The sequence below is a fragment of the Meles meles genome, chromosome 4 (assembly GCF_922984935.1).
Source record: "Meles meles chromosome 4, mMelMel3.1 paternal haplotype, whole genome shotgun sequence".
In the NCBI taxonomy this organism is placed as follows: domain Eukaryota; kingdom Metazoa; phylum Chordata; class Mammalia; order Carnivora; family Mustelidae; genus Meles; species Meles meles.
Window position 1 is genome coordinate 161,888,797 of NC_060069.1, and position 21,909 is coordinate 161,910,705.

Here is a 21,909-nt window from a genome sequence, read left to right on the forward strand (position 1 = left end):
GCTCCCCGCTGAGGCCGAGGGCTGCCTGCCGGGAGCATTGCCGTGGCTGCACCCCAGTATGACTCTTACCTCTGCCCTCCCGGAGAGCCCTCCTTTTCCAGCACCTCTTGCTCACTTTGAAAAATATGCCCTTTGAGCAATTCTTAAACTCCGACTGTCCTTTGCAAATTGGGGGTCCAGAGACCTTTTTTCACTCTAAACTGTCCAGGCCCCTGAAGGTGGTGCTTTGCCCAATGCAAAGCCCTTAAACCCTGTGCGGATGTCAGCATCGTGGCTGAATGAGATAGCCCTTGCCGTGTCCCTCCACTCAACAACAACTTAGCATTCATCCATGGACAGAGTGCCTTTGTGGGAACTGTGGGAACTGTGGGACCCAGTCCCACCCACCAAGGGACCCAGGCAGACTCCTGCCTCCCCAAGTGTCCGGTACTAGGCGCACAGACTTTGGTTCCCACTGTGAAGTTCGCTGTGGCGTGTTAAGTGGCTGCACCCCTGCTTGGCCATGGTCCGGGAACCCCTGGAAAGCCCGTCTTAGATAATCCCTCCCAAAGGAAAGAGCTTTTGTGGGAGTCCAGGTTTCCAGCAGACAAATTCCAGCACGTCATTAGAGCAAAAAATAAAAAAACGAATTTGGACGCGGTGGAGAGGGTAAGACGAACAGTGTGATTTAACCTATGTCACGCCTCCCCCAAAGCCCTACAGCTCAGCCTCAAGAGAGAGCTTCCCAGCCCACGATTTCTCCCACAGGGGAAGAGGAGAACGTGTGAGTGAGCCCGGGCTGTGTGAGATGCTGCCAAAGTGACCTGCGTCCTTCTAGCCCCTTCCAGAGTATGGGTCATGAGTGCCGGGAGCGCGAAGAGCTAGGAGAGCCCCAGATGGACTCTCAGGCAAGAAAGGGACCCCAACACTCCCATCAAAAAGCCTGCCCATGAGCCACTAGGGAACTACCCACAGATCCCCAACTGGCCCACTGTCACCGCCCCCCACGGTGCTCCACGCACCTCCCCTCCACACACCCCCACACTGTGACCAGCTCCCTGTGCGCACTCCCGATGGCAGTGAGAGTGAGTCTCGGCAACCAGCTAGTGAACACGCGCAGATAACGGGCCTAAATCCACGGTCAGGGAGAGACCGTGAACTTGAGCTTTCTTTTTGGCACCACCTTTGGAAAACAAAAGGCAGGAAGGAGGTCAGCACTCCACCTGGTTCATTGTGGGGTGGAGAGAGGGCGCAGGAGCTTAGGAAACAGCCACAAGAGGGAGCAAGAAATGAGGACGAGGCCCAGTGACGGAAGGTCTGCGATTGTCCCAGAATCCCTGGCAGGGCAGGGGGAAGGCATCTCTCTCCCAAAGGCAGTGAGGTCCCGCAGAGGGGATGGCAACTTCAGTGGGAACACAGCAGCGCCGGACTTCAAGGAACACACAAAATCAGAGAAACAAAGATCCTTGCCGCCAAAGGATCGCAAGAACTTTCCAGCAACCAGCCCGAGACCTGGAGATCCGTGACTTACCTGAAAATTCAAAACAGCCGTTTTAAGGAATGAGCTACAAAAAGAAAGCGAATGAAAAAAGACAAATCGACAAAGTCTGGAAAACAACATATGAACAAAATGAAGAGTGTCACAAAGATGGAAATCATGAGAAAGAACCAAAATAAGAATTCACTGAAGAACAGTGAATGAAAAGTACAACGGAGAGGACCCATGGCAGAACCGATACAGCGGAAGAAAATTCGTGAAGTGGACGGGACTTTGCACGTCATCCAGTCAGGGGAGGACAAGGGGGAGAGGACCCGAGAGTGAAGAAAGCCCAGGTGATCCATGGGATACCAGCGAAAGCGACACTCTATGATCTACTGGAGGGACAGAGAAGGAGAGGGGGAGGAAGCGGCAGAAAGTTATTTAAAAGAAATAATGCCTGAGAACTTCCTAAATGAAGAGACAGATTTGGACATCCTAGTTCCCGAAGCTCATGGTCACTAAACAAAGTCAGCTTGACGAGATCCTTTCCAAAACACATGCCAATAAAACTGCCAGAAACCAAGGACAAAGAGGGAATCCTAAAAGCAGCAAGAGAAAAGAGGCTTGGAAGGTACAAGCTGTCCCCAGCAAGCAATCAACCTGTTTCCCGGTGGGGACCTTACAGGCCAGAACAGAGCAGCACGGAATTGTCCAAGGAAGAGCCCGCCAGCCTCGAATCCTCTGCCTGGCCAAGCCGACCTGCAAAAATAGAGGAGAGACAAAGACTTTCCCAGACAGACGAGCGCTAGGGGAGTTCATTGCCACCGGACCTGCTCTGCAAGAGACACAGAAAGGAGTTCTTTGAGCTGAAACGGAAGGACGGTAACCAGCACTGTGGACCCATGGTAAGCGTGTGGGTTGAGTCAGACCGGGGCCGTCTAATACTGTAATGCGGTGCGTTAGCTGCTCTGTATAAAGCTTAAAGGACGATAGAATCTGAAATCACCGCAGCTACGATCATCTGTGTATGAATATAGGAAACACGAAGACGTAAACTGTGACGGCGAAACACCAAGGGGAGGATGCGGAAAGGTGGAGTTTTGATACGCGGTCAAGTTCAGTTGTTGTCAGTGTAGAATGGACCATTGCGTCTATAAGGTGGTTTGTGGAAGCCTCGGCGTCACCACGAAGCAAAAACTACAGCAGATTCACAAATGAGAAAGAAAGGGGACTCAGAGCCTACCCCTATGGGAATTCATCACCGCACAAAGGCAGAGAACAAGAGAAGAGTCCATCCAGGACATTCCTAGATAAACAGATACAGATATCGATCCAGAGATGTTGCTATTGATATATGTAAATATATACTTGGTATTCATGCATATAAATGTGTACAAATATAGTCTATATGTAAATATATGTGAACACATAAATATATAAATTTTATGTGAAATATACTTTATATATTTTAATATAGTTTTTGTATCTTATATATTTTAAAGTATCACATATGTTTAAATATTATATATGAATATATTCATATATAATATGAATAAGTATGTATTATATAAATTATTATGCTATAAAATTTGTATGCTAAAACATATTTATATATTAAGTTTGTATAATTTATATATTACATAATATATAAATATATATTCATACTTGAAATATACCAGGCCATTACACTGTATATCTTTTTTTTTTTAAGATTTTATTTATTTATTTATTTGATAGAGAGAGAGAGCGATCACAAATAGGCAGAGAGGCAGGCAAGGGGTGGGAAGCAGGCTTCCTGCTGAGCAGAGAGCCTGACGAGGGGCTGGATCCCAGGACCCTGAGATCATGACCTGAGCCAAAGGCAGAGGTTTAATCCACTGAGCTACCCAGGCGCCCCTACACTGTGTATCTTAAACTTACACAACATTATATATATGTTATATTTCAATAGAGCTGGAAAAAAAGAATTTCCTTGAAAAAATAAAGTCGCTTGTATTTCCCGTCGATGTGGTTTTGGCATGTTGTACGTGGAGTTCCATTTTCCCTCAAAAAAAAAAGTTGGAATCCTAACCCCTGGTACTTGAAATGTGACCTTAACTGGAGATAGTCTTTACAGAGGATTTCAAGTTCAAATGATGTCATTAGAGCGGGCCCTGATGCTGTATGACTTGTGTCTTCATAAAAAGGGGAAATTGAGGCACAGAGCCATACATGCACAGAAGAAAGACACACAAAGAGAAGCCATACGAAGACAAGCAGAAAGCAAGGGATGCCAGGGATCGGGGGTCAGCCCCAGAAGCTCAGAAGAGGCAGGGAAGGAGTCTACCCAGGGTCTCAGAGGATGCTGTTCCCGCTGCCACCATCACTGAGGACCATATCCTCCAGAACTGTGCGACAATACCTTTCTGTTGTCTCAAGCCAGCCAGGTCATGGTCCTTTGTTACTGTAGCTCTAAGAAGCTAGTACAACATACGTTTGTATCTTGAGGACTGCTGTTCTAACAACTCAGCTCTTTTTTTTTTTTAAGATTTTATTTATTTATTTGACAGACAGAGATCACAGGTTGGCAGAGAGGCAGGAAGAGAGAGAGAGGGGGAAGCAGGCTCCCTGCTGAGCAGAGAGCCCGATGCGGGGCTCGATCCCAGGACCCCAGGATCATTACCTGAGCCGAAGGCAGAGGCTTTAACCCACTGAGCCCCCCGGGCGCCCCTAGCAACTCAGTTCTTATTCAGGCCAGCACTCAGCATTTCACCCTTACCAGACAAGGCAGTGACATTTGGCCCTTCAAAGGCAGTCGAGGCTCCAGTAATGGCCCACTTGGTGGGGCGGGAGAAACAGGAAGGCCTTCAGCCGCGTTAAATACGCGACACGCACGCATGCACCGGATTTGCCGGACAAACCTTGTCATTCTGTCCGGGTAGCGGGAGGTCAAGTGTCTACTAGTATTGGAACCTGTGTCTTTTCCACCAAAAAGTGGGCATCGAAAACCACCGTATAACTTTGGGGCTCAAATAAAACCAACCACTATGGCTTTTTTTTTACTGATTAAAATGCATTATGAAATATTTCGTCCACATCAAAAGTATACGAGAGCAGATACTCGTGTGCCCACAGTAAGAAACAACCAACACACATCACGAAAGGACACAAGTCTCAAGGCTCCCTTGCTCGTGGGCCTCAGCCATCCCTCCACGCCCTCCGGGGTCCTCCGGGACCTGCTCTTCTGGGTGGCTTGTCTATGTTAGTGAGTAGGAAAGTTCATGGGTTCGGGACACCAATTCATTATGAGTTAAATGATTTCCCAGCTTGTGGCTTGGCTTTTTACTTCCCATAGCGTCTTCTGCTAAACACAATTTTCAAATTTAATACAAATACCTTGGGACATCCTGCACCATGGGAAGTGTGTGTGTGTGTGTGTGTGTGTGTGTGTGTGAGAGAGAGAGAATTGCAAATTCAAGGGGGTAGGCCTTGAGACATTGTTTTCCCTGCCAGTGCCCAGGCTGAGACAGACCCATTTCATGTGACTTTTCTTTGCAAGCAGGTGGCTTTGCCCATGTTCCCCCTGTCACCAAGGGGCAGCTCAGGCAGGCTTTCCTCCCGTGCTTCCCAGCCCCCTCCTCGTGCTCCTGGCTCCAAAGTCCTCTCCACATCCAGTCAAACCAAGATTTTAACTCAACTGAGATCAGCAAATGCCCCCAGGGCAATGTGACTTCTTGTGGTTTCTTGCTTTTGTTTTAGTCCCTGGGGACACACACTTCCTGTGGTCCAGGACATTCCTAACGATGAAGAAAAATGATCACACGGGGCCAAGATAGGCATCACTGAAAACATCAGATCTATTCAGCAGGAATGCACACTCACCCCAGGGCTTGGAAATTTCCACAGAGAAAGAGCCCAGAACCACGTGAGTTTCCGGTCCATCTTGGCCCCGCGATCATGGACCAGAGCCAGCAGAGACAGCAGAGCACAGATCTGGACGTGGGAACAGAACTGATCATTTGAAAGTGTGCTTTGATCTTTTCCCAGCCTTGTCAAATATTCTGTAGCCGAGCAGTTTTTCGTAGTAGCTGGTGGCCGGACACTCCTGGGGACAGATGTCACTACCTCTGTTTTTAAAACAGAGTTTAGGGGCACGCAGGGGCTCAGTGGGTTAAAGCCTCTGCCTTCGGCTCAGGTCATGATCTCAGGGTCCTGGGATCGAGCCCCGCATCGGGCTCTCTGCTCCGCGGGGAGCCTGCTTCCTCCTCTCTCTCTCTGCCTGCCTCTCTGCCTAATTGTGATCTCTCTCTGTCAAATTAAAAAAAAAAAAAAAAAAAAAAACAGAGTTTAGAGGCACACGGGGCTCAAACGGTTGAGCCTGAGCTCTTATCTCTGCTCAGGTCGCGGTGTCAGGGTCATGGACAGCGCCCTGCCTCAGGCTCCCGGGCAGCAGGGAGCTGGCTTCCTCCTTCTCCTTCTCCTTCTGCCACTCCCCCTGCGCACGCCCTCTCTCTCAAACAAATTAAAAAAAAAAAAAAAAAGAAAACATAATTTAGGGGCGCCTAGGTGACTCAGTCAGTGAAGTGTCTGACTCTTGATCTCGACTCACATCTTGATATCAGAGTCATGAGTTCAAGTCCAGTGTTGGGCTCAAGGCTGGGTATGGAGCCTACTTAAAAAATAAAATAATTGGGCGCCTGGGTGACTCAGTGGGTTGAGCCGTCTGCCTTCAGCTCAGGTCATGATCTCAGGATCCTGGGATCGAGTCCCACATCGGGCGCTCTGCTTAGCGGAAAGCCTGCTTCCCTTCCTCTCTCTCTGCCTGCCTCTCTTGTGATTTCTCTCTGTCAAATAAATAAATAAAATCTTAAAAAATAATAATAATAAATAGCTTAGATATATACAAGTTCACTTTAACTTTCCTTATTTTGTCTTGACCAAAAGAAGCTTTTAAATTCACTTTCCCTGTTTGCTGTGCTGTTTTTTTCTTTTCTTTTCTTTTTTTAAGATTTTATTTATTTACTTGACAGAAAGGATTACAGCGACACAGGGAACACAAGCAGGGGGAGTGGGAGAGGGAAAAGCAGGCTCCCTGCTCAGCAGGGATGAGGGGCTTGATCCTAGGACCCCAAGATCATGACCTGAGCTAAAGGCAGATGCCCAATGACTGAGCCACTCAAGTGCCCCTGAGCTGTCTTTTTTTTTAAAGATTTTGTTTGCTTGTTTGTTTGTTTGTTTGTTTGAGAGCGGCTGGGGAGAGCATGAGCGGGGGAGAAGTAGAGGAGGAGGGAGAAAGAACCCAAATAAGACTCCTTACTCAGCATGAAGTCAGACTTGGGGCTCGAGCCCGTGAAGGCAAGATCATGATCCAAACAGAAACCAGAAGTAGGACGCTTAACCCCCTGAGCCACCCGGGCACCCCCTGAGCTAGCTACCTGTGTTTATTCTCTCTTATTAAAAAGAAAATGATCTTACTAAGAGTGAGGCATACTATACTATGGTCATCCTAAATACTATTTTAGGGGCACCTGGGTGACCCGGTCAGTTAAGCGTCCCACTCTTGGTCTCGGCTCCAGTCATGATCCCAGTGACTGAGCCCCGAGTTGAGCTCTGTGCTCAGCTCGGAATCTTCTTGAGACGCTCTCTCCCTCTCCCCCTTCCCACTCATGCGCGCACGCTCTCTCTCTCTCTAAAATAAAGAAATAAATATTTAAAACAATGACAACATTTTAAAACCAGTGTTATTGAAAGCTTTGTAAAGCAAACAAACAAAAAACCATGCTTCATGTAAAACATCTAATTAAGTTGTATTAATTTACATAGAAAATGCCATAACACATTTCCTTTGGGGCTTAAAAAGCGTGTGTGTCTTGGGCAAGAACGCATGTATGTGTGAGGACGGCAGGAACCTGAGGATTTTTATTTTCCTTTTCGGCCCAAACACCTTTGAGCCCAGGGTTGGGGCCCAAGTGATGCTCCATTTTGTAGTTATCTTAAAGAGGAGTTTAATTGGGGGCACCTGGATGGCTCAGTGGGTTAAAGCCTCTCCCTTCGGCTCAGGTCATGATTCCAGAGTCCTGGGATCGAGCCCCACATCGGGCTCTCTGCTCAGTGGGAAACCTGCTTCCCTCTCTCTCTGCCTGCCTCTCTGCCTACTTGTGATCTCTCTCTGTCAAATAAATAAATAAATAATCTTAAAAAAAAAAGAAAGATGTTTAATTGGCCTTCAGGAGACTGAATGGGGATTTGGAGTAACTTAGGTCTTTGTGTGGTTAATAAGGAAATATAGGCAAACATACGTTTTTGAGGTTTTTGCCTAAAAACTGCCGAGTTATTTCTTGCTGGGCGAGGTGATGGGTGCAGGAGAAACGGAATCTAGTCTACAGGTTTCCAGCTGATCGGAAAACACGGTATAATCCCCGCTCCGCAAATACTCCTGAAGGCACAGACCCCCTCTCTTTGGCATCTGCTTCTTCAGTTTTCCTGCAACACCTTGTACTTGCTTCTTGCACTTGGCCTGTCCTTTCTAATCCTTCCTCCTGGTGTACACCCCCGCCGTCCTCCCTGACTGCAGGTGTTAGCTTCCCAGTAGGTCCTGCTCCCTGCAGGTTCAGACCTTGGTCTTGCCTTGTTGCCACAGTTACCTTCCCCAATCCCTCGGCTTCTTTGGAAACCACCAGCTGGGCTCCCCCCACTCCCGTGTCTCTTCTTTGCCAGGGCTGCCCTCAACCATACTGATGGGATTTGGGAACATAGGTAAGGTTCAGTGGGGTGAGGTCCAGAGCCTCGAGATGTCTTTGGTGCACAATGGTGGCTTATTAAAACAGGGGGACTTGGGGCGCCTGGGTGGCTCAGTGGTTTAAGCCTCTGCCTTCGGCTCAGGTCATGATCTCAGGGTCCTGGGATGGAGCCCCGCATCGGGCTCTCTGCTCAGTGGGGAGCCTTTTTCTCCCTCTCTCTCTGCCTACCTCTCTGCCTACTAGTGACCTCTCTCTCTGTCAAATAAATAAATAAAATATTAAAAAAAAACTAAAAATAAAAATAAAACAGGGGGACAGGACTTGTGGGCAGAAACTTGTGGCTTGTGAGTGTGGCTGATTACCTACTATGGGGTTAGTGAGGAAAAGGGGAGGTTTCTAGAAGGAACTTTCAGATGTTAAAGAAGACTCAGGCCTTGCTGTTGTCAAGTTAAGGTTGTTTACCCCTCTGTAAGGCGTTCACAGTAAGATAGTTGGGAGCTTCCTGGAAGACTGTTACATTCCTCCTATCACACAGGACCTCACCAATGGCCTGCAGGTTTAAAAGAAATTCAGTTTTATTTACATTTCCTTCTGCCTCACCCTCCCTCAGTTTTACGGAGGGGAGGGTGATGTTAGGAGGGGAGGGTGATGTTAGGGTTTCGGGAAAGTTGTGGGTCTCTGGAAGTTTGGCTTCTGATAAGAAAGCTGCTTCCTTGTACATCGCTAGGACATGTGTAAATGGAGGGAGACGCAGGCCTGGCAGGACTGTGATCCCTACAAGTTAACTGCTTGTTTTTCCTTAAGGGCAGCCAGGAGTGTCTGAGGGATGCCACATATATTCCATGGGGGGGGGGGGGGGTTGTGGGGTGTCAGCTTCTGCTTTGTCCCCAGCTTGCCTTCTGTTCCCTCTTCAGTGGCCAAACTCTCCTCAGGCCACTGTGACTGGTGACCACACTGGTCCCCGTGGGGTTGGCCTTTTCATGTTATTCTTGAGGCTTTACAAGACAAGCCTGAACTTTCCGCTGCAGACAAGAGTGCATTTGGTTTGAGTAAAGGAGAATTCTGTTGGGGCACCCGGGTGGCTCCGGTGGGTTAAGCCTCTGCCTGCAACTCAGCTCAAGCCACGCATGATTCCAGGGTCCTGGGATCGAGTCTGACATGGAGTCCTGAGTGCGGGCTCCCTGCTCAGCAGGGAGCCTGCTTCTCCCTCTCTCGCTGCCCCTTCCCCTGCTTGTTGTCTCTCTCAACTAAAAAAAATAATTAAATAAAAAGGATAAATCTGGGGTACCTGGGTGGCTCAGTGGGTTAAAGCCTCTGCCTTTGGCTCAGGTCATGATCTCAGGGTCCTGGGATCGAGCCCCACATCAGGCTCTCTGCTCTGCAGGGAGCCTGCTTCCTCCTCTCTCTCTGCCTCTCTGCCTACTTGTGATCTGTCAAATAAATGAATAAAATCTTTTTTCTAAAAAAGGGATAAATCTGTTGTCAAGGTTTTCCCTTCTGCAGAGACCAAGGACCCCTTTCGCATTATTAGCCGAAGACCTCGGGCTGTCCCTCTGCCCCTGGGGGACTGGTGGCAGGTCCATTCTCGAGGCCCCTTTGCTACGGGGCTGGGGGACCGGGTTCTGCCCATCGATCCTGCCCCGGTCTCCCCGCGGTCCGCGCAGTCGCAGTGGGCTCGTCCGTCCAGCACCCCCGGACCGGGCAGGATGGGGGCAGGGAAGCGCGACCCGCTTCTCCGCCGCACTCGGGCCTCCGCTCTGCGAGCCGCCGACTCCCCGGTCGGTGCGGCCTGCACCCCGAGTCGCCTGCTCCGCCGCCGGGCTCAGCGCGCCCAGGCCCGGCCCGAGGTGGCGGCAGCACCGGCGACGAGCAGCGGCGTCCACTGCCCACCGCGCGCCCGCGGGCTGCGTCCGACCTGCCGCTGGAGATGCGCGCGGCCACCAGACAGGCGACGGCGGGTCAGAGCCAGGGCCCCGGTACCGCCTGAAGGCCGCGCCCCGGGAAAGGACGCCCTCGGCGGACAAGGACGCCGCAGAGCACCCAGACTGGCTCGCGCGGGGACCGCCCCGCCCCGCCGGTGATTGGCAGCTCCGCCCGGGGGCGGGGCCTGGGCCGCGGAGCGGAGGCCGCTGGGATGCCCCCGCCGGTCCCGGCCTCGGCCCCGCCCCCGTGCCTCCCTGTGATTGGCGCCTTCGGCCCTGGGGGCGGGACCTCGCCGGTGGTGCGCGCGCCGCGGTGACGTCAGTCCCGGCGCGACCTCCGGCTCGTCAGGCCCTTGCTGGGTCCTCCCCGGTGTCCCCGTCATGGCGGCCTCACTTCTGCTGCGGCAAGGACGGTCCGCGGCGCTGAAGGTACAGGGGAGCCGGGCAGGCGGCGGGAGCCCGTGTGGGGCCAGGGCCATCCCCAGCCGTCCTGCTGGGCGCTGACCCGCCTCCCGGATTCAGGAGAGGGCGCGGGCCCGGGGGCGGCCGCTGGGGCGGGCAGTCGGGCCCGGCGTCGGGACCGTTGAGGACAGCAGGAACCTCGTGTTCAGGCCGCAGAGGGGAGGAGGGAGCTCGGAGGGGCCTGGCTCCGCGGGGCGCCCGCCTGCCTGACCCCGGCTGTGAGGACGCGAAGGACGAGGGCGTCTTGCCGGGCAGAAGTGTACGGCCGCCTCACGGGACTGAGAATCGCGGCGGCTCTTACGAAAGCGCGGACGGTTCGGTGCAGGCGGCGGGATTCGGCTTCAGGGTCCGCCTCTAGTCCCGGAGGCCCCGGTTGCGAGCGATTGTCCGCGCCGCCGCGTACACGCCCCTGCGGTGGTGAACGTAGAGGCCGCGTTTACCTTCGCGCGCACCGCAGAGGCCCCTCGGCGCCAGCCCTGGTGCCTTACGGGTTCGCTAGGCGGTCGCCGCTCGCCCTGAAAGCGGTTCGGAGGGGCTGTGACTCGGTACGCGTGAGTGAAGCCGCAGGTCCCTTCTGTTGAGCGCTCTAGGCGTGGCAGAGCGTTTTACACAAAGAATCGGTATTTTGTGGGTCGGCAGCTAGTCGGGGACTGCAGCGCAGTGGGACGGGAGCAGCTCCGCCTTGGCTCTTCTCGCAGTTGCATAGTTAATAACGATGTCCTGGGCGGCGTTTTCCTTACAGTTTTCTTGGTATTTTCCAAAATTTCCGTAATACGCGTGTTTTGGGAATTGTAATAACCGCGAGAAACGGACCATGTGAATGCTTAGTAGTAACATAGTATTTCTGTGCCGCGACAGCTTCTGAACGGCTTTCCTCTGAAATGTCTGTGTCTGTTCCTTCTTCTCTCAGGCCATGCTCCTAGAAGCACCCGTGTTCCGAGGACTTGCTTCCACGGTTTCCCTCTCTGCAGAATCGGGGAAGAGCGAAAAGGGACTGCCGCCGAATTCCAACAGGCAAAGTCCACCGAAAAGTAAGATTTTAATGATAGTCGTAGGGGAAGGAGAGTGCAGAGTAAACAAAACAGTCTGCTTGCCAAGCGCTAGAGGTTCTACTGACTGTGTGACTTGATTCTTCATTTTTTTTTTTTAAGATTTTTTTTATTTACTTGACACGTCACAAGTAGGCAGAGAGAGAGGAGGAAGCAGGTTCCCCACCGAGCAGGGAGCCCGATGCAGGGCTCGATCCCAGGACCCCAAGATCATGACCTGAGCCGAAGGCAGAGGCTTTAACCCACTGAGCCACCCAGGCGCCCCTGATTCTTCATTTCTAGCAGTGTCCAGATTATAATCAGACGTAAGATCTGTGACAGATTTTAGACCAAACACATCAGACATGTAACAGTGTTTGACTCAATATTTAGCCCCGAACCAGTTCTGCCTGTGTTTTCTAAAAGCCATACTCTAACACGTAGCAAGGGGTGCAGAGTGAGAAGGCTGGCACATTGAGATGGCCCGAGTACAGATCCCACAGTCCCGTGGCAGCTCACCTTGTTTTTTCTTCCCACAGTTGTGGCTTTTCTCAGTGTCTCTGAAACTCAGACTTTGGTTGGCCATGGTCCAGGGATTCAAGCATCCTTTTTTGAGCATGGAGAGGGAGTTAAGGACAAGCACCATTTTCCATTACAACTTACTTTGATGAAGCTCAATGTCTGATCTGTGTCCAGCTGTTTCCATAGTCATTTTGACTGATTGCTGGTTTTTACTTCTTTTTTTTCCTCCCAAATATCGATGTAGCATATCCTCATGGCAGGAAGATACAAAATGCAACAGTATATTTGAAATATTTCTGGGAAATTTCTTTTCTACTGCCTGTTCGTTACTAACAACTGGTTATGGGGACACCTGACTGGCTCAGTCAGTGGAGCGTAAAACTCTCCATCTCCAGGTTGTGAGTTTGAGCCCCACACTGGGTGTAGAGATTACCTAAAATCTTAAAAAAAATAAAAGATGTATATTGTAGTCTCTGCAAACCTTTCTGTGTGGTTTGGAATGATCATTTGAGTTGGTCTTATTTTCATCGTTTTCCATTTCCTCGGTTTGAGTATATGAAAGCGTTTAGATAGTTTTTGTTTTGTTCCTCCTTGGTATGCACACAGAACCATTGGGAGCATTTAAAATACTGGCCCATGGTTGGGTGGGCTGACCCCCAGCTGTCTTTCCTGCGCGGTTGATGTGGGCTGTGGAAACACCCCTTCCTGATGGCAACTCAGGCAAATTCTGTTTAATTCAGAATGTTCTGTTCTGTTTAACTCAGTCCAGCTTTAAACCCAGTATTCTTTTTTTTTCATTTTTAGCAAAACGACAGCACCATGATCTCTCCTAAAAAACGTTTACAGCTAGAATGTCAGTTCGATTCTGCGTTACGCCTGGCACGTGTCCGGCATTCTTTCAGGGCTTATTGATGTCAAGTTTCATCTCGTCACTTAGGTTATCGCTGCGTTTGGTGACTTTTAGTCCTCTATCTGCGCTCCTCCACGCTAGTTTATGGCACAGGGCTAATGGATATGTGAGCGGGATGGGGTGCTGGGTCATGGGACGGTTGTGGGTGCAGTTATGAGAAGGGAGCACCGAGCTGGGAGTTGGGCTCCGGCCTGTGTCGTTCCCGGCCCTGGACGCAGAGCCTCCCTGCCTGAGCGGGGCCGGCGCGAGGTGATAATACGCAGCACGTTTGTGGCCCATAATTTAAAAATCTCTCATCCGTGTGTGAGGGAAAAGAAAGAATGCTGCTAAATGGACGTGTGCAGGTCTCTGTGTCTGCCAAAGTGTCAGTACTCAGAAGACTGGTTGAGGGTCTTTTTGCCTGGCACATTGTCAGCTTAAAGCCCGTCAGCTCTGTGGCTTCGGACGCTCTAACGGAAGTTGCCTGCATGCAGACTGGGCCCCAAGCGCCCACCCTTGGGGCGCATCTCTAGTCAAGGGTCTGCCTCAGAGGCAGGACCCCGGGGTTACAGAGCACCTTCTGGCTCGTTGCATCTGGAGCTCCAGCTTCTTTTGGCCCACCCGTCCTTCCCGAGGGGGGCCGCCAGCGCAGCTGTCCGAGTCCGAGGTCTCCTTGTAGGTCCCCCGTCCCGCAGAACCGCCGGGCTCTCCGGCTTCGATGGTCCTTTGAATGCAGGCACTAGCTGGGTTTTGCCTCGGTTGGTATTGACTTAATAACTTCATCTTTGACCTGACAGCTCCTCTGTCACTTTGTAAAGAACCCGTCAGGAAGCCAGAGTTGGTCATCCATTTCCAGTCCTCACCTCGGTTTAAAAAGTGAGGCCTCTCCGGAAGTAGGGCTTTGCTGTATTTATTCCTAACCAAGTGCCAGGCACTGTCCCCAGCACCCTGTGAGTGGACACTGTTAGTGTCCCTGTGGTACAGACGACAGAGGAGAGGGGGGAAGAGGTCCGTGAGCTGCCCAAGGTCCCACATAGGCCGTGCTGGAGCCAGACGTGAGCCCAGCCAGTAAGGCGCCACCGTCTGTACTGTTCATCGCTGTGCTGTCCTGCCTCTGAAAAAAAAAATCTCAATTCTCAGGTATTCGTTAAAAAAAAACCCAGCTTTGTAGTCCTGTACATGTACAAAAGGAAAAGTTTTAATTAGCATACAAAATTTGAGTAGCTGTTGTGGAAACGTGTGTGTGTTTTTGAATGTGCTTTGTGGCCAAGACTCGTTCTGTGACCCGGTGAGAAGAAAGGGAAGAATTCCGACGCGGCTAATCCACTGCAAACAGCAGTGGTCATTTTTGCCTCTAACAAGGAGACCACTGGGGGGTGCCCAGCTCGGTCGGTGGCGCGCGCAAGTCTTGATCTCAGGGTTGTAAGTTTGAACCCCACGTTGGATTTAGAGATTACTTAAAAATAAAAACTTGGGGCGCCTGGGTGGCTCAGTGGGTTAAGCCTCTGCCTTCAGCTCAGGTCATGATCCCAGAGTCCTGGGATCAAGCCCCGTGTCGGGCTCTCTGCTCAGCGGGGAGCCTGCTTCCTCCTCTCTGCCTCTCTGCCTACTTGTGATCTGTCAAATAAATAAATAATCTTAAAAAAACAAACAAACAAACTTAAAGAAAGACTTTGTTAGGGAGACCACTAAAAACTTGAAGGTCATGCCCTCATTTTTCATCTGAGTAGAAAGAGATTGGGGAAGTACAAGTTCTGCTTTGAGAGGAGCAGTAGGACTTCTCTCGGTGCTGTTGCTAGAGCTCGGACACCTTTATTGTGTGTAGGCTGCTGTGGTCATTTATCTGGTCTCTGACAGTGGAAACGGTCTGTGGACGGCCCTGGCCTGAGCTGGGCCTCCCTGGCTAGATTTAAGGAGCGATGCGCTTTCATACGTTGTCAGGGAAGGTCAGCATCAAACTAGAACTCCCAGTGTATGGGCTTCCTGCCTCCAGATAGAGACTTCATGAGAACAAGCCAGTAGGGTCGTAAGGTGAGAGCCCTCGGTCCCTACACAAGACGGCTGGTTTCAGGTGACGTTCTACACTGCACGTCGGAGTGCGGTCTACGGAATGGCAGCTCCAGACCACTGTGGCAACTTCCTCCTGAGTCCCAGGCGGACCCCGGCCCTGTGCTGCACTGGGTCAGAAATCGGCTCGTTGAAAAGCAAAATGCAGGGGCGCCTGGGGGGCTCAGTCGGTGAAGCATCTGCCTTTGGCTCAGGTCATGATCTCAGGGTCCTGGGATCGAGTCCCACATCAGGCTTCTTTCTCAGCAGGGAGTCCACTTCTCCCTTTCCCTCTGCCTGTCCCCCCAGCTCGCGCTCTCTTGTGTGTGTGCGCGCGCTCTCTCTCTCTCTCAAATACATAAAGTATTTTTTTAAAAATGCAAAATGCGACACTTTAGTCTCTTAACCTTTCTGTGGAATTCTCCCAATAATTTTAGCATGAATAAAATACACCTTAATGGGGTGCCTGGGTAGCTCAGTGGCTTAAAGCCTCTGCCGTCAGCTCAGGTCATGATCCCAGAGTCCTGGGATCGAGCCCTGCATCGGGCTCTCTGCTCAGCAGGGAGCCTGCTTCCTCCTCTCTCCCTGCCTGCCTCTCTACCTATTTGTGATCTCTGTCAAGTAAATAAATAAAATCTTAAAAAAAAAAAAAAGACACCTTAAAACGTTTTTATTTCATACTATAGATTTCCTTTTCAGTTTCTAAGTGATACCACTGTTGATCCCATTTGAAATTTTGTTTTCAGTAGACGATAAACCAATCTATAATGTAATTTTGATAACTTACTTGCAATTTTTTAAATCCCCACAACATTTTGGAAGATTCAGGTGTTGTAACTTTTCTATTCAAAGCAGTTTATCTAAGATATGCCCTATTTTAACGTAACTTTTCATACTTAGAAAATTTAGGGGCGCCTGGGTGGCTCAGTGGGTTAAGCCTCTGCCTTTGGCTCAGGTCATAATCCCAGGGTCCTGGGATCGAGTCCTGCATCGGGTTCTCTGCTCAGCGGGGAGCCTGCTTCCTCCTCTCTCTCTGCCTGCCTCTCTGCCTACCTGTGATCTCTGTCTGTCATATAAATAAATAAAATCTTAAAACAAAAAAAATTTAGGCTAGTGGGCGTGGGGGCCACTAGAAGGTTCTGAGCTGGTTTAGGTACAGTCTGGAGAGAGTTCAAGTGTGCATACACTCCTTTGCCTAGTTTTTTTTTTAAAGACTTTTTATTTATGTATTTGACAGCGAGAGAGGGAACACAAGCAGGAGGAGTGGGAGAGGGAGAAGTAGGTTTCCCGCCGAGCAGGGAACACGACACACAGGTGTCGATCCCAGGACCCCCAGGATCATGACCTGAGCTGAAGGCAGACACTTGATGGCCGAGCCCCCCAGGTGCTGCTCCTTTGCCTCGTTTTTGTGTTGAATGTGTCCTGGAGCTCTGTGTGTTCTGAGAGTCGGGCCATTAAGCCCTTCATGCGCCCGTTTTCCTCTCGGTGGCCCGTTTCTGATTTGTGGTTATTCCTCCGTTTTCTGCATTTCCTGCCCTCCTGTCACGTGTTGGTCCCCGAGCCCCGAGAACAGTGAGAAGCCGCTGTGGATGCTGGGAAGACAGGAAAGTCAGGACTACGCTTCTTTGCACTTGAGAGAAGAGGCTCGAGGTCTCTTTAGGATGAGACGGACTCCCGCACTGGAGAGCAAAGACGCTGCACCTGGCGTCTGCTCGGCTGCAGTGTATTTTTAAGTTTTGCTTTAGATTTGGAAAGTAATTGTAACTTATAAACACGTCTCTTATATTTTTCTTCAGATCTCCGTGGTCAGAAAAGATTTGTCACCTGAGAAAATGGAATGACGTTGGTTCTGATCAGTGTCCTATGCAATCTTATTTCTTTAATGATTGACTCTACAGAATGCAAGCACCTATTCTTTCTTTCTCCCCCACCCCCCCCCCCCCCCCCCGGCTTAAAACCTGTTGTTTCCGATGATGTACGCACCAAGTTATTTTAGACCATTTTGGTTGTGTAATTCTTTTTTTTTTTTTTTGGTTGTGTAATTCTTTTCTGTGGCTGAGGAAGTCCCAGATGACTTGTGATTTTGAAGGACTTCTCTTCCCCGTGGGGCACGTTCATTTGAATGACATTCTCCTCACCCTGTGACACCCCCCCCCCAGCGTTCACACACACACATGCGCACACCCAAATGCGAAACAGGCTCTTGTCCCTGTCCTGGTTTGGGGGGGGTGCGATTTCCCAGAAAGTTCAGGCTCATCCACTGTGGATGACTCTTAACATTTGAGAACCATCAGTTTTTTAAAGATTTTAAAAAGTGCCCATTTATGAAACCCACAGTAGTCATTTGGAAATATCTTTATAGTTTATTTGAAATTTGGATGAAATGATCATCAAAGAAATTCTCATTGCAAAAAGTGGAGACAAGTTTGTTACTTCTGTTGGTAAAAATCTCTGGTTTTAAATTTTCAGCTGCAAAGAAAAACCTTTACGTGTCTTACTGTTCCCTATCACGTGGCTTGGCTTTGACCTAAGAGTGCGTTCCCCTGGAACATTTTTTTTTTTTTTTTAAGATTTTATTTATTTATTTATTTGACAGAGAGAGATCACAAATAGGTAGAGAGGAAGGAAGCAGGCTCCCTGCTGAGCAGAGAGCCCGATATGGGGCTCGATCCCAGGACCCTGGGATCATGACCTGAGCTGAAGGCAGAGGCTTTAACCCAGAGCCACCCAGGGGCGCATCCCCTGGAACATTTCTTAGGCTGATTATGTTGAAAATATTATGATAACTAGTTGTTAATAATGAAATGTCTTTGACTTACTGATAAATTTAGATTGTTTTACAAAATATTGAAAATAATATTCCTCTTTATGCCATTTCCTAGATGTAGTGGAACCAAAGGAGAGGGGCAAGCTACTAGCCAGCCCAGCAGCAGCTGAATTGTCTAAAAACTTGTCTTCACCCAGTTCTTACCTATCAGTTGTGAATCCGGGCGGGAGGGTCGCTAGCCCTCGCCCCAGTCCCGAGGATAGCGTGCTATGCACAGACGAAGGGCTTCCAGAGTTGTTGTCAAGAAAGACTTCGGTAGAGTTTCCTCAAAAAGTTCTGCCTCCATTCAGAAAACAGGGTTTGGATTCCAGAGCTGTTCAGGAGAACAGGGGAGGGACAGATGATTCATCGTCCTCGTCATCCTCGTCATCCAGCTCCTCTGACTCCGAGTCTGATGAGGAGGGCAGCGGCTCCACGGCTGACCCTCGGGTGACGAGCAGGGGCAGAGGAGGCCTTCCCAAACCACAGGCCTCCCGTTCGCTTGACAATGGAGCCCCCAAAATCGCAGTTTCCACCAAAGAGAAGACCCGGTCCCAACAGGGACAGCCAGACTTGAGCCCTGCAGAGAGGCCCCGGCAGGCAAAGAAGAAAGGGGCCCCTGTGAAGCCGTTAGAGGACAGAAAAGACACTAAACCGAAAACCACAGCACCCAGGTTGCAAGCAGATAAGGAGCTGATGAAGCAACACGTAAAGGAGAAGCAAATAGGGAAAACACTTAGATTAAGTGAAAAAGAAAGTCCCAAAGCACTGGAAGTTAAAAAAGCCTCACCTGACCATACGAAGTTAGGCTCGTCTACACAGCCGGCTGGCAGCCCCGCGCCGCCGTCAGAAGCAAGCAGAGCAGGGGGGCAGCTGCAGGCTCCTCCTGAGACCAGAGATGGGCGTTTGGAGAAACAAGTCCTGGAACAAGATGGGGAGGGGGCGTTTCCCCCGGTCGACAGGGAAGGTTCGGGAAGGCAGATAACGGGAGGAGTCCTGCAGGCTGGAGAGACGCCGGGAGACCAGGTCCCGCCAGTACAGCACGTGAAGCCTGCCGGCCTGGAGCTCGAGGGAAGGGACGAGACAGCGTCGGCGCCTGGCCCGGCAGAGCGGGACAACACACAGGGTATACCTTGACCTCTGCTCTCTCGAGAACCTCCTTTCCTGTGCGCGTGGCGGGCCGCTGGAGGCCCAGGCGGTGTGAAGAAGTGTCTGTGGTGGCAGTGGGCCCCGGCCGAGTCTCAGATAAGCAGAGGACTGTCGGAATTGGCACGGCCCCGGGGCACTTTCCATTTAGGCATAAGCGGGAGCCCTGGGTCATTTCTGCCCCCCCGCCCCCCCCAGCATTAGCACTTTCCCTTAACCTTGTTCCGTGACCTTGCATAGCGTCTTCTCCGTGGAAGGTGTCTGGGGGACTCCCATGGGCCGTGCTCGCCCTGCGGGGGGGCCTCCAGGGAGCAGTACCTTTCCATTCCTTAGGCCTGAGGCGCAAGCCCGGTTTGGGGAGTCAGAGCAGTAAGCGGCCCAGGTGCGCCCGGAGCAGCTTCCGTCTTCTTTCCCCCGACTGATGTTTCCTTCTCTGATTTACCCAAAAAACACAGTGGGCTGTTTCATTTTCCCACACTGAATTTTTATGAAGGGCTCTTTTGCCGTCATAAATGTTTAGTATTTTGTTCCTTTCACGCTACCGTGTGGCGGTGCGCTGACACGTCCGAGGGCTTGTGCTGTCGCTGGGTCAAGGCAGGCAGGGCTCTGGGCGCAGAGCCAGGCTCCGCAGAGTGTCTGTGAAACGCATTACTGACAGCCGCGGCCCCTTCCTGTTTGCTCTGTGGTCTTCCTAGAGCCGCCCGCCCTTGCCTGATGTCCAGTGTGTGGTCGTCGTTGTTACCGGTTGTGTCACGTGGACAGAATTTATGTGTTTTCTTCCCTCCGTTTTCTCCCTCTTGCATTAATATGCAGAAATGCCTGCGCTTGCCAGACTGGCCAAGACTTCAAGAACCGCACTGCTTGAGTCATTCTGCTGTATGTAGACTGCAGGACAATGCCCACACCTTTAAGATGACAACAGGGTTTTCACACTGCAAACGATTTTGAAAACAGTTTCCGTCTGATTTTTTACAGACGTGTTCTTTTTCCTGCATTCCTTATGCCCGTCGGAGGCTGAGGCCGCCACTGCCCCGAAGCACAGCCCGCCTGCAGGCGTCCCTGGGCAGTCTTCCTGCCCCTGCCGCCTGGCCCCTTGCCCTCTGGCGGGCTTCATTTTCACACGAGCTTTCTGAACCCACATTTCCCTTCAGTTAGCACCATCCCTGTGTCTGCCCTGAAGATGTCCCTACACCTATCCGGAGTCTCTCCTCGAGATTGGGAAGATGTCAGGTCTGAATAAGACATTGTTTTTGTTTAATACAACTGAACACATGAAAAACAAAGCGTTTGCTATGAATCCAAGTAGGGAATCTATATAGGTCCTTTTCCGCGCCCCGCAGGTAGAAGTTGCGAGAGCTCCCGTGGCAGAAGTCAAGACCAGTAGGCACGCCACCTGCTGCCCCCGAGAGCGGCACCTCTGCCCTCTGACAGCGCCTGGCCCCACGGCAGGAAAGGCTGCATTTCCTTTGCTTCAGCCACACACTTGGACTTCTAGGATGACCAGACATTCTCCATAGAAAGAAAATCTCCAGTTTGTATATTTTGGTCTGAATCTACAGTATACCAACAACTTTTTCAGAAAAAGTTGAAAACTCAACACGTCATTTTTGTCCCCCTCCAGTGGGTGGTTGTGTTGTTAAAACGGTCTGACTTTGTGTCTAGATTCTTAGCAGGCTCGCTTTGGAACAGTTTTTCCTGCACATGGTTTGTGATGAGACCACTCTCTGACGGATCTGGGGTCTTTTCTGCATCTTTAAGTGGCCTGAAGGCCCCCCCGTAATCGTAGGCATTTTCAGAGTTCTGCAAAGTCGGGTGTTGATGACTCGCAACCGTCCCATTGGGAAGCGGGTGTGTTTTAGAAAACATTTTCTTAAAGATTTTTTTTTTTTTTTATTTATTTCTTTGACAGAGAGAGAGATCACAAGCAGGCAGAGAGGCAGGCAGAGAGAGAGGAGGAAGCAGGCTCCCTGCCGAGCAGCGAGCCGGATGCGGGGCTCGATCCCAGGACCCTGAGATCATGACCCGAGCCGAAGGCAGCGGCTTAATCCACTGAGCCACCCAGGCGCCCCCAGAAAACATTTTCAGCTCATTCCTTTATTTTGCTTCTAAAGACCCTGTTGCTTTCACAGTCTTTTCTGTTTGGACCATTTATTTCAGGCGGGGGGTGTGAGGAGTGCTGGGTGCGCGGGTGTCTGTGAGCTGAGCCCGCAGAGGCCCTTCTGTCCCGTGTCCTCACAGGTCTTGCTTTTCCCCCTGCAGAGTCCGCTCAGGCTGCCAGCCCCGCCGAGCCGTTCGATAACACCACGTACAGGAACCTCCAGCACCATGACTACACCCCGTACACCTTCTTAGACCTCAACCTGGACCTGTCCAAGTTCAGGATGCCCCAGCCCTCTTCCGGACGGGAGTCCCCTCGCCACTGAGCGCTCCCTTGAGAGAAGAAAGCTTCCGGTGTCTGGGCCGCAGAATAAAACCCACTCCGGTCGTGCCGTGCGTGACCCGTGTCCCTTTGACAGCGAATTTGCAGCACTTTGTGTAGTTGGTAGTTGTGCATTTAAAAGCATCTGTACATGGGGGTTTTCTCCCGTGAGCCATAGGCTCCGAGAGTCGTAGGCACGTTGCATCACTGCGATCTGCTGTGTCTGGTCCCGGGTCTGACGTTAGTCTGTCTCACCAGCTCGGCGTTGGTAGTGATACCTTGTGAAAGCCAGACTAGGAGTTCTGATTGTAGCCACTGTACTGCAAAGAAAAGAAACACTGAGTTGAAGCATTTCAGTGTTAGAGAAGGAGCAGAAGCCCTTTGTTCACCTGCGTCAAGCATAGGGTGTCAGCTCGGGGACGTGTTCGGGGGGGGTTCTGTGGGGTCCGGTGGAGCAGCTCTGCCCCTGATGGCCACGGCGGACTCTGAGC

At 50.9% G+C, this 21,909-nt stretch overlaps 1 protein-coding gene across 3 annotated transcripts; it reads left to right on the forward strand.

Annotated features, from left to right (window-relative positions):
* The first annotated feature begins 10,386 nt into the window (after positions 1-10,386).
* Positions 10,387-21,492, forward strand: NDUFV3 (NADH:ubiquinone oxidoreductase subunit V3). Of its 3 annotated transcripts, XM_046001573.1 has the most exons (5): positions 10,546-10,954; positions 11,014-11,107; positions 11,473-11,593; positions 17,930-18,979; positions 21,259-21,492. In XM_046001573.1, the coding sequence occupies exons 3-5, from the start codon at positions 11,476-11,478 to the stop codon at positions 21,420-21,422; spliced, it is 1,332 nt and encodes a 443-aa protein (XP_045857529.1). In that variant the 5' UTR covers positions 10,546-10,954; positions 11,014-11,107; positions 11,473-11,475; the 3' UTR covers positions 21,423-21,492. The 3 variants fall into 3 exon arrangements, with proteins under 3 accessions (XP_045857528.1, XP_045857530.1, XP_045857529.1); XM_046001572.1 differs by lacking the exons at positions 10,546-10,954; positions 11,014-11,107 and adding an exon at positions 10,387-10,529; XM_046001574.1 differs by lacking the exons at positions 10,546-10,954; positions 11,014-11,107; positions 17,930-18,979 and adding an exon at positions 10,388-10,529.
* The last annotated feature ends 417 nt before the right edge of the window (positions 21,493-21,909 follow it).

What these genes read in the sequence shown, in the direction of transcription:
- NDUFV3 (XM_046001572.1), top strand. Translation starts at nt 10,482, where the DNA reads ATGGCGGCCTCACTTCTGCTGCGGCAAGGACGGTCCGCGGCGCTGAAG. An exon ending in CAGGCAAAGTCCACCGAAAA is followed by an intron (nt 11,594 to 17,929) that starts GTAAGATTTTAA and finishes GCCATTTCCTAG; the next exon opens with ATGTAGTGGAACCAAAGGAG. An exon ending in AGAGCGGGACAACACACAGG is followed by an intron (nt 18,980 to 21,258) that starts GTATACCTTGAC and finishes TTCCCCCTGCAG; the next exon opens with AGTCCGCTCAGGCTGCCAGC.